This window comes from Cupressus sempervirens, chromosome 7 (assembly GCF_028749045.1).
Source record: "Cupressus sempervirens isolate cs-2001-9-10 chromosome 7, ASM2874904v1, whole genome shotgun sequence".
Taxonomy (NCBI): domain Eukaryota; kingdom Viridiplantae; phylum Streptophyta; class Pinopsida; order Cupressales; family Cupressaceae; genus Cupressus; species Cupressus sempervirens.
In genome coordinates this window covers 17,626,665-17,641,249 of record NC_143124.1, presented here as the reverse complement: position 1 = coordinate 17,641,249, position 14,585 = coordinate 17,626,665, and the positions used below count along the sequence as shown (strand labels likewise).

General features: G+C 33.4%; 2 protein-coding genes across 4 annotated transcripts; both read right to left on the bottom strand.

The window, feature by feature from the left end:
• Positions 1-1,172: 1,172 nt before the first annotated feature.
• LOC149545203 (disease resistance protein RPS4B-like) lies at positions 1,173-2,341 on the bottom strand. Its single transcript, XM_089793759.1, has 2 exons — positions 1,761-2,341; positions 1,173-1,607 (listed from the first exon to the last, which is right to left on the bottom strand). Exons 1-2 carry the CDS (start codon positions 2,312-2,314, stop codon positions 1,559-1,561), a joined length of 603 nt encoding a protein of 200 aa, XP_089649885.1. The 5' UTR covers positions 2,315-2,341; the 3' UTR covers positions 1,173-1,558.
• Positions 2,342-3,027: 686 nt separating this feature from the next.
• On the bottom strand, positions 3,028-5,159 carry LOC149545202 (disease resistance protein Roq1-like). Of its 3 annotated transcripts, none has more exons than XM_089793756.1 (3): positions 4,522-5,159; positions 3,271-4,407; positions 3,028-3,166 (listed from the first exon to the last, which is right to left on the bottom strand). In XM_089793756.1, exons 1-2 carry the CDS (start codon positions 5,124-5,126, stop codon positions 3,315-3,317), a joined length of 1,698 nt encoding a protein of 565 aa, XP_089649882.1. In that variant the 5' UTR covers positions 5,127-5,159; the 3' UTR covers positions 3,028-3,166; positions 3,271-3,314. The 3 variants fall into 3 exon arrangements, with proteins under 3 accessions (XP_089649882.1, XP_089649883.1, XP_089649884.1); XM_089793757.1 differs by having other exon boundaries at positions 3,271-4,404; XM_089793758.1 differs by having other exon boundaries at positions 3,271-4,401.
• Between the last annotated feature and the right edge of the window lie 9,426 nt (positions 5,160-14,585).

The window sequence follows — 14,585 nt, the reverse complement described above, 5'->3', positions numbered from 1 at the left end:
TGCATTTGATGGGTATATGTATCTATTTCAAGAGCTCCCATTTTATCTCTAATAACAAGGATGCTAGGAAAAAATGTTTCAAACCCAATTATACACCTACCAATTATTTTTTCTTTAAAGTTTCTAAAGTTTTTTCGTACCAAATATGTTTGTGCATGTCTTATAATCATTTTGATCTATACTATTGGTCTCCATGGTCAATAGATCCCTCGACACTATTTTGAAAGCTTCCAGTTTGACATCGCAAAGATATGGAAGGCCAACTAAGTATTTTTGCCTTTGTTAGTTTATCCCTATTATGCTTCCCTCTCTATATCTCCTTATCTGTTTATCATTCTATCATACCATCTATATCTCTTTCTATTTCTTCCTCTACATATCACCATCTCCATATCGCCCTCTATATCTCTCTAGATCTCTTTCTATCTTTTTCTTTTTACATATATCTATCTGTCTAGATACTTTCGTCCTATTCTCACTCTATATTCATCTCTTTCTATAGCTTCATCCCCTCCTTCTATATCTAGACACATATCATTCTCTATACATCCATCTCTCTCCATTATCCCCTTTGTATACCTTTGAATCTCTACATCTACATATTACTTCACCCATCTCTCCCTCTATCTTTATTTGTATTTTTAAAAATCTTCCTGTTATTATATCTCCCCGCTCTACTTCTCTATATATATGCATCTCTCTCTCTATATATATCCCCTTTCTCATTCTCTCTTCTTTATATATGTATATCTTACTTTCTCTCCCTCTCCCTCTCCCTCTCCCTCTCCCTCTCGTGATAAGGGTGCTAAACTTCTAGCCAAAATACGTACAAACAAAAGTCCTCGTTAAGGAGCGCAAGATTTATAAAGGGATAATTGAGATTTCATTATTTTATAAACTTTTAGTTACAGTTTTCTGCCAGCGAACTCGTTGGTCAAAGGGTGTGCGGTTCAAGTGCCATTCAATGTGCCAAATTGAATTATGTTTTCAATTATATTAAATGTTAATGGAACCTTATGTATAATGATTGAAGACTTTAATTACAACTAATAGCATTCCGTATAAGCGGTGTCCCCAATCTACACGGGCTAGTTTCTATAGGTCGTGAGTTCCAATCATCATTGCTGACCGCCAAATGATGTACGACCAATTGCAAATCAATGCCTGCAATATACAACCAAAATAATGTTTTAATTTAGAATTAACCATCGTCCTCCCTTGTTTTCGTCCAAGTCAAAAACGCCTTAGATTCTTGGCGGCTTGACTACGCATATAACGTATCAATGATTGTGCGCAATACACGCTGAATTTTACATTCTTCACCTTGCATCATAATCTTCAATCTGGGGAATAATATTGTAATAACTCGCTCCATCATACGGGTCGTTAGTTACCCCAGTGACTACCAATTCTTGCAGTCTCCTATCCACAACGACACCGCAATAGATGACTACAATGCATTCCCTCATTGGTTCTGGCCTTTCAGGATTATCAATTTCTGAAATAACTGCATCGGCGTCCGAAAAGAGATCAGGATTTAACATTGACAGCGCTCCAACTAGCGGTTTTCCAACAACAAGAAACACCTCTGGCCGCACGGTCTGGAACTGAAAATGAGAAAACTAAAAACACCATTAAGAAAACTTATGGAAGGTAGAACAAAACTTGGCGTTAATACAGATAAAAACTGCTCTCGATTTTTTTTCAAAGCAAGAAATATGGTTGACTACTTGAACGAGACTTCAAATCAAAATCAGTACCTTCCAAGTGGAAATGCAACTGTGCATTGCTGCATAACTGCAATATAAAAGCTGCTCGATCTGACAACATTTGGCATCTCGGCAACATTTCTTGGCAAATTTATGTTCAGCGGCTTACCGCAGTTGACAATGCTAATCCTCTTAGGGCAAGTTACACCTTTCAAAGAGTGAAACGCCTCAAGTTTTGGGCAATCTGATATGGCCAATTTTACCACATCGAATCTACCCATGACTCTTTTCAGATTTTGACAATTGGACAGGAAAAACCTTTCGAGCTTGCCACATCCATTAATTGTGAGGGTCTCCAAATTACTTGGACCCACAAGAGATGGCAACACCTCAAGCATAGGACAGTCATGAATTTTGATGGTTAAACTTACAAGCTTTTGAAAATTTAAAATCCCGGATACCTTTTTTAAACTTCTGCAATCATCCAATTCAATACATGTTGGGTTGAAAAACTCATCAACTATAATGTGCTTCAAGTTGGGGAGACCTACCATCCGCAGCTGCTCAACTAATGGACAGCCAGAAATTTGTAACTCTACCAGCATTTTAAGTTCAGATATTCCCGACACAGTTTTCAGCCTATATCAATTGTCCATTACAAATTTTTCTAAGCAGCTCATATGTGTAACAGTAAACTCCTCGAGCTCGTGGCATTCAGAAATGTTTAATTCTCTTAACTCTTTCATTTGGCTCGGTGCCTGAGAATTAAAACAAGCTAACATTAAATGGCTAGTAATAATAATGAATCTCAACACAAATCTTAAATTTATTGCAGATCATAATACCTGGCTCTTCCACAATGGTTTCAGAATGCTGATTATTGAATATCCCACATTTCGAGGAGGAATCCTTGAACTCGACGGAGGAGTTGACTGTAAAATAATTAGATATAATTTTAGAAAAGAGGTCTGAAACGAATGCCCCTGTATACCAACTTGTTAATGTCCGAAAAGAGAGTGATTGGTTTTAAAAACTTACATCTTAGGAAACAGGGATTTAAAATGGCTTCTATTAGATTTATAAATATTTAAATTGAAATAGAAAACATTGTATTTGGCCTTCTGAAACTCAACACCGAAAGTACCATTGATTTGAATTTTCTCTTTTATTTAAGAACATGATACCTGTACACGGATGGGCCACAATGTTTCGATAGATAAATTTCTGATTATTAGTCGTCGCAGATTTTGAAGAGGAATGAATGAAGGAAAGCATGGATCGAAGCAACAACTCCGATCATCATTGATCTCAAGTGACCACAAAATTGTCATCCCCTCAGCAGTGACATCTGGTTCCCCCAGAAGGAATGTAATTTGACAAAAGATGGATTCGTCAAAATATGAATGGTAACATCTGCCTCTAGTATGAGCGAGGATGTTTCTGAATCCCCTTGATTCCTGCAATCACAGAAGCAGCCTAGACTTATGTTGTATTAAGAAATCCAAAGATTTAGCATAACTTGATATAATAAAGCAGAATATGTAAGGAGGAATAAGCGTACCAGGTTCATAAGATCTTGTGGACGCCACAACCGACGATTATGACTCAGTCCATTGCAATTTCTCTTCCCAAGTCCCGTAGATGGTCATGCATTCTCAATGTAACTCTCCATTGTACCCAGAAGTATCTTATTTCTTGCACAAGGCACCTATTTTTAAGTCTTTCCAGGGCATGCTGAGCGTTCCATTCTGATATCTCCCATACTTTCATGGCAATACTCTTCGATTTATCAACGAAAAAACATGCAAGATCCATGAAAATTTGTTGTTCCTCATGGTCCAGTGCATCAAAGCTTACTTTGAGTCTCTGATGTATGTCTCTTGGCAGTGTTTTCCTAACCTTTTCCAATTCTAAAATCCAATAATTTTTATCTCTGCCATGAACATGACTGCCAAGAACTTGAAGAGACAGAGGCAAGCCTCCACAAACATCTAGGAAGGACTCAACCAGATTCTCGTAATCCTCAGCCGGATGGGGTTCGCCGAAGGCATGCCGGCAAAACAGCTCTCTCGCATGTTTTCGATCCATCCCTTTTAGATTATAAGCAACAGTAATTCCTGTGCTTATAAGCACCCCTGCATCACGGGTTGTAACAATTACAAGGCTATTGGATGACTTCTTTAGCATATCCATTATTAGTAGAGCATCGAACTGTTGTACATGATTAATATCATCAATAACCACTAGAAAACTCAACTTCTTGCTCCTTTCTATGCAATCCGCGACATGAATTTTCCCCTCCTCTGTAGTCTGAAAATTTAATCGATCTTTCTGGAATATATCATGGAGAAATTTCATTTGTAAAGATGGATAGCCGTTGTTTTCATAGGCTTCCCTCGCATCGAACAGAAAACAGGATTGCTTATATTGTGCCCGCTTTCTGTTGAACAACTCTTTGGCTAGAGTTGTTTTACCGACTCCTCCCATTCCAAAAATGCCGACGATCTGAGCCTTTTCTTTGCCCCCTTCATTTGTCCCGCACTGTGTTTCAAAATCTTCCACGGCCGTATCTAGGCACAGCCGTTGGAAATCTTTGGTAAGTTTGTTAAGTCCCACTGGGTATTTTGCAACGTGCAGGGATTTTTTCCTTTGAAATTCCTTCTGGACAGCTGACACTATGTTTTGGCAATCACTGCTACTTTGCAAAGGAAAGAGGGATTTTTGTAAGAAGCAAATTTTGCAGCCTAAAATCCGCTAATCAAACTAAAACAATGTACGATGACCAAGAACAGTGGAAACCCATAGATCTTACCTGAAATAGCTGCTGATTTCGTGTCCTGTAAGAAATGAAACAGACTGGAGGGCTTCCTTCCAATCCTTGAGCTTATCACTATATCTCTCTTTCCTTTCATATTCATTGAATGCTCTGGCATAATCCCCGTTTTCTAAGAAGCGAAGATCGGATGGCTTCACTCCGTAAAATATTGGAATGATCTTAGCACTACTTTGTAACATGAGGACCAGCTCCGCCAAACACCATGGGGACTCTCCATATCCTTTGGAGAAGATGGCTATGTGCACCTTAGCAGAGTGGATGGCGTTCTCAATGGTCGAAGGAAATGAATCGCCAAATTCTCTCTCTTCCGAATCAAGAAACGCATGGATTCCCAACTCTTTAAGATTATTGTAAAGCTGAAGGGCTAAAGTTTGTTTGACATCAGGGCCCCTGTGGTTGATGAACACATCAAACAATCTTGAAGATTCGTCTATTTTCCTCCTCGTGCCGTCGGGTTCAATTCCAGAGAAAGCACTATGTTCCTCGCTTCTTGAGTGAGATGAGGATGAGGACGTCATTGAATAATGCAAAGCAGGAGTTACAAATGTTTCTGATGCAGAAAGGGGCAGCGCGAATCGCATCGAAGTAACTTAAGTGGATCGCATCGAATTAGAGAACTGTTGACGGTGGACGGTTTGCCGGAAAGGATCACGAAAATGCTTGGAAATTCGCGCGGCGCCGACGCCGACGCCTTCCATGCCAAAGGATTTGGATTCCATTTAGCTAGTCAATGACCGAGTTTTCAAGTAATGAATATGTCGGCCACTAGAAGTAGAATAAACTTTAATTATGAACTGTCTAGGGGAATGAACGGTTGCCAATGATTGTGATGGGAGTTGTCTATGTGATGCCTACATTGATTTAATATTCATAAATATGATTCTGATGGGAATTATTAATGGGACAGGCTCATCTTGGGTAACGTCTAAATCCCAAACTAAAACGTATAGGATATGTCTGATTCCATCCCATACATCCCTCCATGTGTGGGCTGCCAACATCCATTGTTCCTCTCCTTTCAGCACTGTCAGCTCCCACTTTCCATAAAAAAATGAGTCTGATTAGAAAAAGTGCGGTCCATTGTATTGCCGCATATTCTGCTTATGTCACAAAAAAGACCCATTTTATGCATGAGAATTAGTTAACAGAATTTCTTGGGCGGGCAGCTCAGGGTTGGAATTTGATTGCACTTTTAAACTGTATATGACCGATTAAAAAATTGTAAGACCATATCGGTTGATAGACTATTTCTTTAGAGAATCATCAATATGACAAGTAAATTTATTATTAAACCATCGATATTTGTTATAGGTTACTTAGTATTATATTTAATATCATACATAAATGTGATTTTATAATATGTATAATATATATGTGTGATAAATATATATTATTAGTTTTTGCCAAGGCAAGATACTATAGCATCTTAGTAGGTGCTACTGCTTTTTTTTCCAGACTAATCAAATTGTTTTATTTTAAATGTACAAATGTTTTGTTATTGTATTTACTTTATATTGGAGGTAGATTTTTTTTGGAGATACTAATTTGTCTATTGTTGATTGGCCTATTCCGTGAACAGTAGGGCAGCCACTCCCAAGGCTGTTCCAAGAAATGGCTCCAACAAAAACAAAAAAACCTAAACCCAGTACAAAAATCACTAGAGCCATTTGATGTGATGTTTGCATGAGTTGGAGCCATCCGATGTGTCTCCTTTCCTTCTCTGTGTCATAAACTGCCATCATGCGTTATCATCTTAATTGCTTTTGCTGAAATTTCAGATATTCATAGATATTTTCCTAAACATGGAAAAATTATTTAATTCTGTTAAATTCCAATTAAATATTTTTTGGTTGTTTGGTTATTTTAGGTTGGAAATGAGACTGCATGGACACCTATGTATCAAAGCTATCGTGGGCTCTTAGCTATCTATAAAGCAATAGATACAAAACTGAGAATGCTAATCATCTCAGCCTCCTGTCAGTGTATTTTTGTACATAGCTTGTGCATATCTCCCCATCCACCGCCTCTTCAGGTTACTTTTTGAACAAGGTATTTAAAAGCCAAACAAATAATTAAAAACTTGAAAATGTTATCTTCTATAGATCTACCTTCTCCATATGCACTCTCCACTATAGTGATTAATAAAACCCTTAGAATGGTAATTGATGATATTATTTGTTTCTAAGTTCTAAACCATCCGTCTACGTGATCAAAATGAAATTAGATATGTCGACTGCGAATTTTGTTAACTAATGTCCTCCTAGTTTTTCAATGAAAGATTGAATGGATGTTTGGATGTTTTGAGTGAATGTTTTGTGGCAAGATGTCAGAAACCAGACTGTACACAATTAATGCTTGGAAATTATCTCATTGCCATTCATAGTAATGAGTGATGCTTTAATGCACTGGAAATTGTCTCATTTTCCATTTATAATAAGATGTGAGTGGTTTCAAATATAGATGCCATTCAAGATTTGTAGAGTGAAACTGATATTTGCCATATTTCAGCAAGGTTTTCTTAGTAGGGAAAACTGTTCATAGTGGTGCTCCGTGAAGGTATGCTTCTTTGTTGAGATTCATTGTTCTGTCATTTTCTAGTTTCTAAGAATTTTTTTCATCTAGCAGGTAATTTTTTTGGGCGCTATATTTATAGTTGTCTTTTTGGTTGAAAGCTAGAAATTAATGGGGTTTGTTGCCTAAAAGCTTTGAAATAGGCACAATGAAAGATATCTTTCTACTTTTTCAACTTGAAACCGGTGCATTGATTACAGAGGCGATGTGTAAAGAAATTGAAGGTTTGCAATGATATGTAATTATAGGGTTACAAGAGTAGTACATGACTATACATAAAGTTTTTGGGTGATTTGAAAGATAACTTAAATTATGTGGTCATATCTAAAAACAAACTCTTTACTTTTGCTAATACACATCTTCCCTAATTTCAATTGCTAAAGTCATGATTAAGTTGCCGAAGTTAGGGTTTAATTAATTGTTCTTAAAATTTTGGTTCCCTATTCTTCTCTATTTAGCTCATTCGCTCTCTCCGTGCATTCCACCCTATACATTGTATTTGAGACTTTGTTTGTTTGCTAGCACCTGTACACTCCTTTGGTGCTTCATCTTCTGAAGGTTTTTGTATTGTAGTCCCATGTCCATATCTTAGAATAAGAGCACTAACGAGTAATTTGGAAGTTGTTTCCTTGTGTTATAGTCTACTCTTAGGTTGTGGTCACACCTTATTATGCAACTTCCATGATATCAAGTTTTGGGCAGTTCAATTTTTTTGCAAGTTAGGTTTGTGTTCTACTATTGAATCAAAGCTTTCTAATGTCAAACCTTGTTAAACAAGAAATTCTATGAGCTTTGTGCTATAGTAGAAAATGTCTCAAAGATAGATAAGGCTTCTATGCTTACAGATGCTATTACTTCTATAAATGATCTTAGCTCTGAGATTAACCAACGTGGATGATATCACAGGACATAAAGTACAAAATTATCTCTTGGTACAACCTACACTGTCAAGATGATATGTTGCAGACTGAATTATACAAGGTAGGTTTATGGCTCTATATATAATGACCACTTAAATCAAATAAAACACAATCTATGAAACTGTGTCCCATGTCGTATGTAGTTTTCTCTAAAAGCTTCTTCAATTTTTTTTTTTTTTCCCTAATTTCAAGACCAAAATTGATAGATTGTGTGAGGCCTTTAGTGTACAAACACGGAAATGGTAATACTCTTTAGTATTACAAATTATTTCACATGGGCCCCTTGATTGTGAAAATGAATGTTATAAAAGCTTGATTATGCTATTTGTTTGGATGTATCGTGTGACATTTAAGCTTTTTCAAGGAAAAATGATGGTCTATTCCACTCAAAGACATCACTCATTTTTTTGTTGCATGAGAAGCTAGGCTATAACATTTTTGAGAAAGCAAAGGTCCTTTCCTATACAAGACTGTGTCGAGTATCATTACATTCTAAAAACTAGTAAAATAGATTAATTTTCTTTGAATCAGTGATGTTTGGATACTACGTGCACCATTTTATTAGTTTTAGTTGTTTTCTAAAACAATAATCCCCAGTCATAGTAAATTTTATGATTGTGATTGATAAATATCTCGAGGACTGCATGGAAAGAATTCTAAATTTCGTTTGTGAAATATTAGGATCCCAATGTATTGAAACATGATTTCATAGCCTAATCTTTACCTTTTCTATTCCTTACATAGGAAATATGAATTATCGGACAAGTTCTCTTGTTTTTGAACTTATAATTTGAGGTATTCTGCATGTAATTGTTCTTTTCATTAAATAATATGCTTAATATGCTGTGACAAGGAATCTTGTTTTGCACTATTGGGTATTGCAATATGGCACAATATATATAGAAGTAGAACCTTCTGAGAACCATTGAATATAGTTGTTTCTAGTATCTATTTGCCTTTAGGGTAAAATCTTTTTCCTGTATGGAGTCTTGGATATAGTGTTACTTTTACCACGTAGTGTTTTCTTACCTAGGTTTGGCAATGTTCTAAAATTAAAATTGCATTGTGTTGTGCTTAGTGCATGTCACATTTAGTTCTGCAAGAGATTTGATTTGATTCATGTTTATACCTTGTAGGTAGATTTGCATTGCTAGAAGAGGAATTACAAGATTTTTTTTAGAATCTCCATGCAAAGGTAAAGCTTTTATACTTGATTAGAAAATTATTTGTCACTTTTAAATTTGTTTATATGATTTTGTTAGTGCAATCTCTAAGCAGAACTAAAAATTAAGCTATGGCCTCCATGTTCTTCAATCTTGTAAACTCTCTCTACCTAGCCTAAATGTTTATTTAGCCATTAAAAAGCTGAATTTTATCAAGCAAATATTTAAGTTTTGAAAATTTGATTTAATAAATTTTAGATTTTGAAAGCTAGATAGACCCAACATTTTTGAGGATTTTTTTGTCAGCATGATTTTCAAGAAACCCTAGAATTGAATGGTAGTTAGCTTTTATTTTTGGTAGATATCAATGTTAAGTTTCCTCTTTCTCCTATGAGTTATAATATATGTTATCAAAATTATTTAAATATTTTAGGGATTTGAACTTTTATGGATTTGATAATCAAAACAAATAGTTTGGAAATATTCTATATGACAGGTCTCTTCAATTTTAATTTTGTGATTTACATGATATTGTCTAAAGGTTTTAGGGGTTATTTTATTTCTATAAAGATTTACTTGACTAAAAGGTAGATGGATAAGTATATTTAATTAATATGAAGATATATATATATATATATATATATGTGTGTGTGTGTGTGTGTGTGTGTGTGTGTGTGTGTGTGTGTGTGTGTGTGTGTGTGTGTGTGTGTGTGTGTGTGTGTGTGTGTGTGTGTGTGTGTGTGTGTGTGTGTGTGTGTGTGTGTGTGTGTGTGTGTGTGTGTGTGTAAAATATCATAAAATAAAAACCATATTGAACATAAGAATTTTGTTATAAAAATGACTAATCTTACAAGTATTTTTTTTAACTATTGAAATATTGTAGATATGATTTACATTAGTAGAAAAACCTACCTTGTGCTTATAATACAAAATAATTTAGTATGAGGTTTGATCCCTAGGTCATCAAGATTGGATGCCTGATTAGCAAGTGCATATTCCCTCCTCCAACCAAGGTTTTTACCATGCACTTCCTAACAGACATGAGCTACTATTTAGACCATGAACTTTGGTAAACTCAAATTACAATAAGGGAAAGATATGAAAGTGCATAGCTTTTTCCATGATTTGTTATCATCGTAGAGCATCCAAATGTACCATGCACCCCTAATTGTCTTTTTCCTTTAGTTCTACCTATAAAGAGATAGGATAAAAAATGGAAAAATCAATTTTTCTGATAAGAAAAATTCTAATTTGAATAATTCCAATTTTGTTCATTTTTCTAATACAATGACATTGAAGATTTAATATCCATAGCAAGTTTGACTACATGCAGATACAAATAAGCCAATTGTGCATCTGACTAAAATATCTTAAAATGAAGCAATCCTTGGAGCCTTAGACCTACAGTGCCATGCTCAATTTGAGGACAATGAGAAGCCTGCTGAAATCGTTATCCTTTAGCCAATAGAGAGGTCTCTCAAGTGCAGCAATAAGGTTAAGGTCAAAGATACTCTCAATAGCCAATAGAGAGGTCTCCCAAATGTAGCGTTAAGGTTAAGGTAAAAAATACTCTCAATATTCATGCCAAAATCACTCCCTATAAGCTTAGATTCAATTCCTTTGATTATTAAATTAATCTATACCAATGATCACGAATTTGATAATTTATAAGAAAACAAATATTATTGTTACATCTATTAAATATTTTAAAAAATCACAGAAAACTATATACTATATTTATATTGAAATTAATTTCACATACATATATAATTCTACTACTATTAAGGTAGCTAAAATAAATCATTTAAGTTAATTAAATTTCTAAACATTATTATATAATATATTTTAACATTACCTTTGAAACATACATTGAAAACTTTGTGATCAATTTAATGCCATGATATTTCTATACCCTTCGTTACTTGGTAGAAATTAATTCTGTAGCTAGTCCAATAGTGACCAAAATTATTTCACGTATAGTTATTGTGCTAAATATAGTAGACCTCTATCAGCAATGAGCAATTGGACTATTAAATATGTTCGACTTATAGAAAAGAATGATGAACGTCTAGAGAAGTATTTGATTTAATTAAAAAATTCTAATATGAATAATTCAAGTTTTATTCATTTTTCTAATACAATGACATTGAAGATTTAATATGCATAGCAAGTTTGACCACATGCTAATACAAATAAGCCAACTGTGTAACTTACTAAAATATCTTAAATTGAAGCAATCCTTAGAGCCTTAGACCTGTAGTGCCATGTTGAATTTGAGGACAATGACAAGCTTGCTGAAATAATCATCCTTTAGCCAATAGAGAGGTCTCTCAAGTGCAATAATAAGGTTAACATCTAAGATACTTTCAATAGCCAATAGAGAGGTCTCCCAAATGTAGCGATAAGGTTAAGGTAAAAAATACTCTCAATCATGTCAAAATCACTCCCTATAAGCTTAGATTCAATTCCTCTAATTATTGAATTAATCTACACCAATTACCACAAATTTGATAATTTATAAGAAAACAAATATTATGGTCAAATCTATTAAATATTTTAAAAAATACAACAAAGCTATATACTATATTTATATTGAAATTAATTTTGCACACACACACACACACACACACACACACAAATACACACACATATACATATATACATATACACATACATATATATATATATATACACACACACATATACATATACATATACATATATATATACATATATATATATATACACATATATATATATATACATATATACATATACATATATACACATATACATATATGTGTATATATATACATATGTCTATATATACATCTCTACATATATGTATATATACATAAATACATATATGTATATATACATAAATACATATATGTATATATACATATATATACACACACACACACATATATATATATATATATACATATATATATGTATATATATATGCATATACATATAGATATACATATACATACACATATATATACATATACATATACATATACATATACATATACATATAATTTCTCTCTTGATTAGATCATTTCCGCGAAGACAAGGTTTTGTGTATAATAGCATGCACTAAATCAATGATATTATGTTCTTGGATGTGTTAGGATGATAAGTATACCATTGTAGATATTTTTATTTTTATTTTTATATGTGACTTAAACACAAATTAGTTGTATCACGTGTAAATTATTACAAATAGTGATACAATATTTTCTTAGGAAAAATATTGCGAAGTCAAATCTTGGTTAGACATAGATGTGCATTCTCTACCAAATTTGTTCATGTATTGAAGATAGGAAAGATTTTTTTTGTCTTTGGATAGAAGATAATAAAGAATTTCTTGGCCAATTTAGTTAGACAACATGTTTCTTTAATTAATGAGATTAACTACTATTGAATTTGTATGTTTATTAATGCTAGTATGAACTATCTGATGTTTCATGATTGACATGATTGATAATTATATTGGATGACATAATCTAGTTAAAAATAGTGACTCTTATTATGTTGACCAAATGGAGACTTATGGACTTGGATTGAAGAAGGGAATCCATTTATGAAATGTGTGTGTGATATGATCATGACATATGAATTTGAGATTGCATTTGCAAATCTAATGAAGAGTTTTGATACAAGGGAAATTTAGTGATATTATAGACCATGAGAAGATATATGAGTGGAATCTAATAGAATTGATGCACTTTATTGGAGTTATATTGGCATGTTTGATGCTATTAGCCATTCCTTTTTTTTCCTTCAATAGATTATTGTTCACAATAGATTTTATTCCATCTTTTATTTTATTGTTTAAATTAGGGTTATTTTCCTCATTATAATTCGATAGTTGTCAAACTCAGGGTTGTTAACCTTATTGAACAACTATTTGGATTAACCCCAATTTGAACAATAGTCATAACAACTATTTGGATTATTTGTTACAATGTTATTTCTTGCTCATTTAACTTATTATTTCTATCTATGTTATGGTATATAGTTCAAGGTTTTAAGATAGCTAGAACAAACTTACCCCCCTCTTAGTTGTATATTATTCATTTTTATTCTTAACATGTATTCCTTGAAGCATCCTATTGGTGGTTAGATTTCTAAATTGGGGTAAGCTTTGAATAAGTTCAATAGGAAACCCAAGGAGAGGCAATTGAGATAATATAGTTAGATCAAAGAGAGGAGGCGGTTCCACTATGTGAATATAAATATTCTAGCAAGTAGGATGAACCATATAAGAGTGAAGAATATATCTTTGAAGTGTTGAAGTTTGTAGCTATGATAAAGATCTTTATCTCTTGAAATCTAGATGTTATTACTATTATTGTCACCGCCGACTAAAAAGGACACTTGAGTTTAATTTGTAATATTAAATGTAAATAACATGTGTCATTCAAATGCATTGAGGAATGAATATTCAAAGAGTTATAATTAATTATAGGAGTTATGGGAATCTCAAGAGATCTTCAGTTATAATGTGAAGAGTCTCTCCTATTGTTATATGTTTGCATGAAGCAAAGGATATTGTACACTTGAATTCATTGATCAATAAAATGATATTTTTGTTGTGTGGCTGCGTTTTTCGAAGATATTTTTGGTGTTCTTTATTTTAGTCTTATCTCTTTCTTATTGTTGATTATCTTTGTTGATTTCTAGGCTCTAGTTTCAACATGATATCAAAGCCTATTTGGATAATAGAAATTAAAGAAGAGGATTTTCTTGACTACTGGTGTATGTTGTGTCTATGAGGAATATTTTTTTTTAAAGAGAGAAAATTAGATGTATCTTCATCTTTCCTTGTGACCCTCGATGCAGATCAATGCATGAGATTGCAACAATAAATTAAGACTTTTTGTATATGTCTTCATGTCCTTTAAATTAAGTGATTGTGCAATTCTTTTTTTTTCTATGGGTATTTTTATTATTACAAGCCTTTAGTTTTGATCCACTAGTGGCAAACATGTAGTGTTCAGAGATAATAAATTGTTCATATATTTTTTTATTCTATGATTTTCTTCTTTAGTTCTCTTCATTGGATTTTGGCATTATATGTTGATTCATCATTTTTATAGTTAGTTAATTGCCTCCATGTGATTAGGCTCTTCTTTTAGGGCTATTTTTCTTCCACTGTTGCGGTGCTTATCATCACATAGAGTCATGTTCTTTTCTATTACTAGTTTTGGATATCCTTTCATAGTTTTCATCCTCCACTCCTTAACTACTTATGTCTACCTTTCGACACCCCTCCATATGTGTTTCTTATTGAAGTATTGCTCTTAAAAATTTCTTATTAACTTCCTAGGTAGCTATCTTCTTGTATCATCAGTTTCATTTATATTTCTTTTATTGC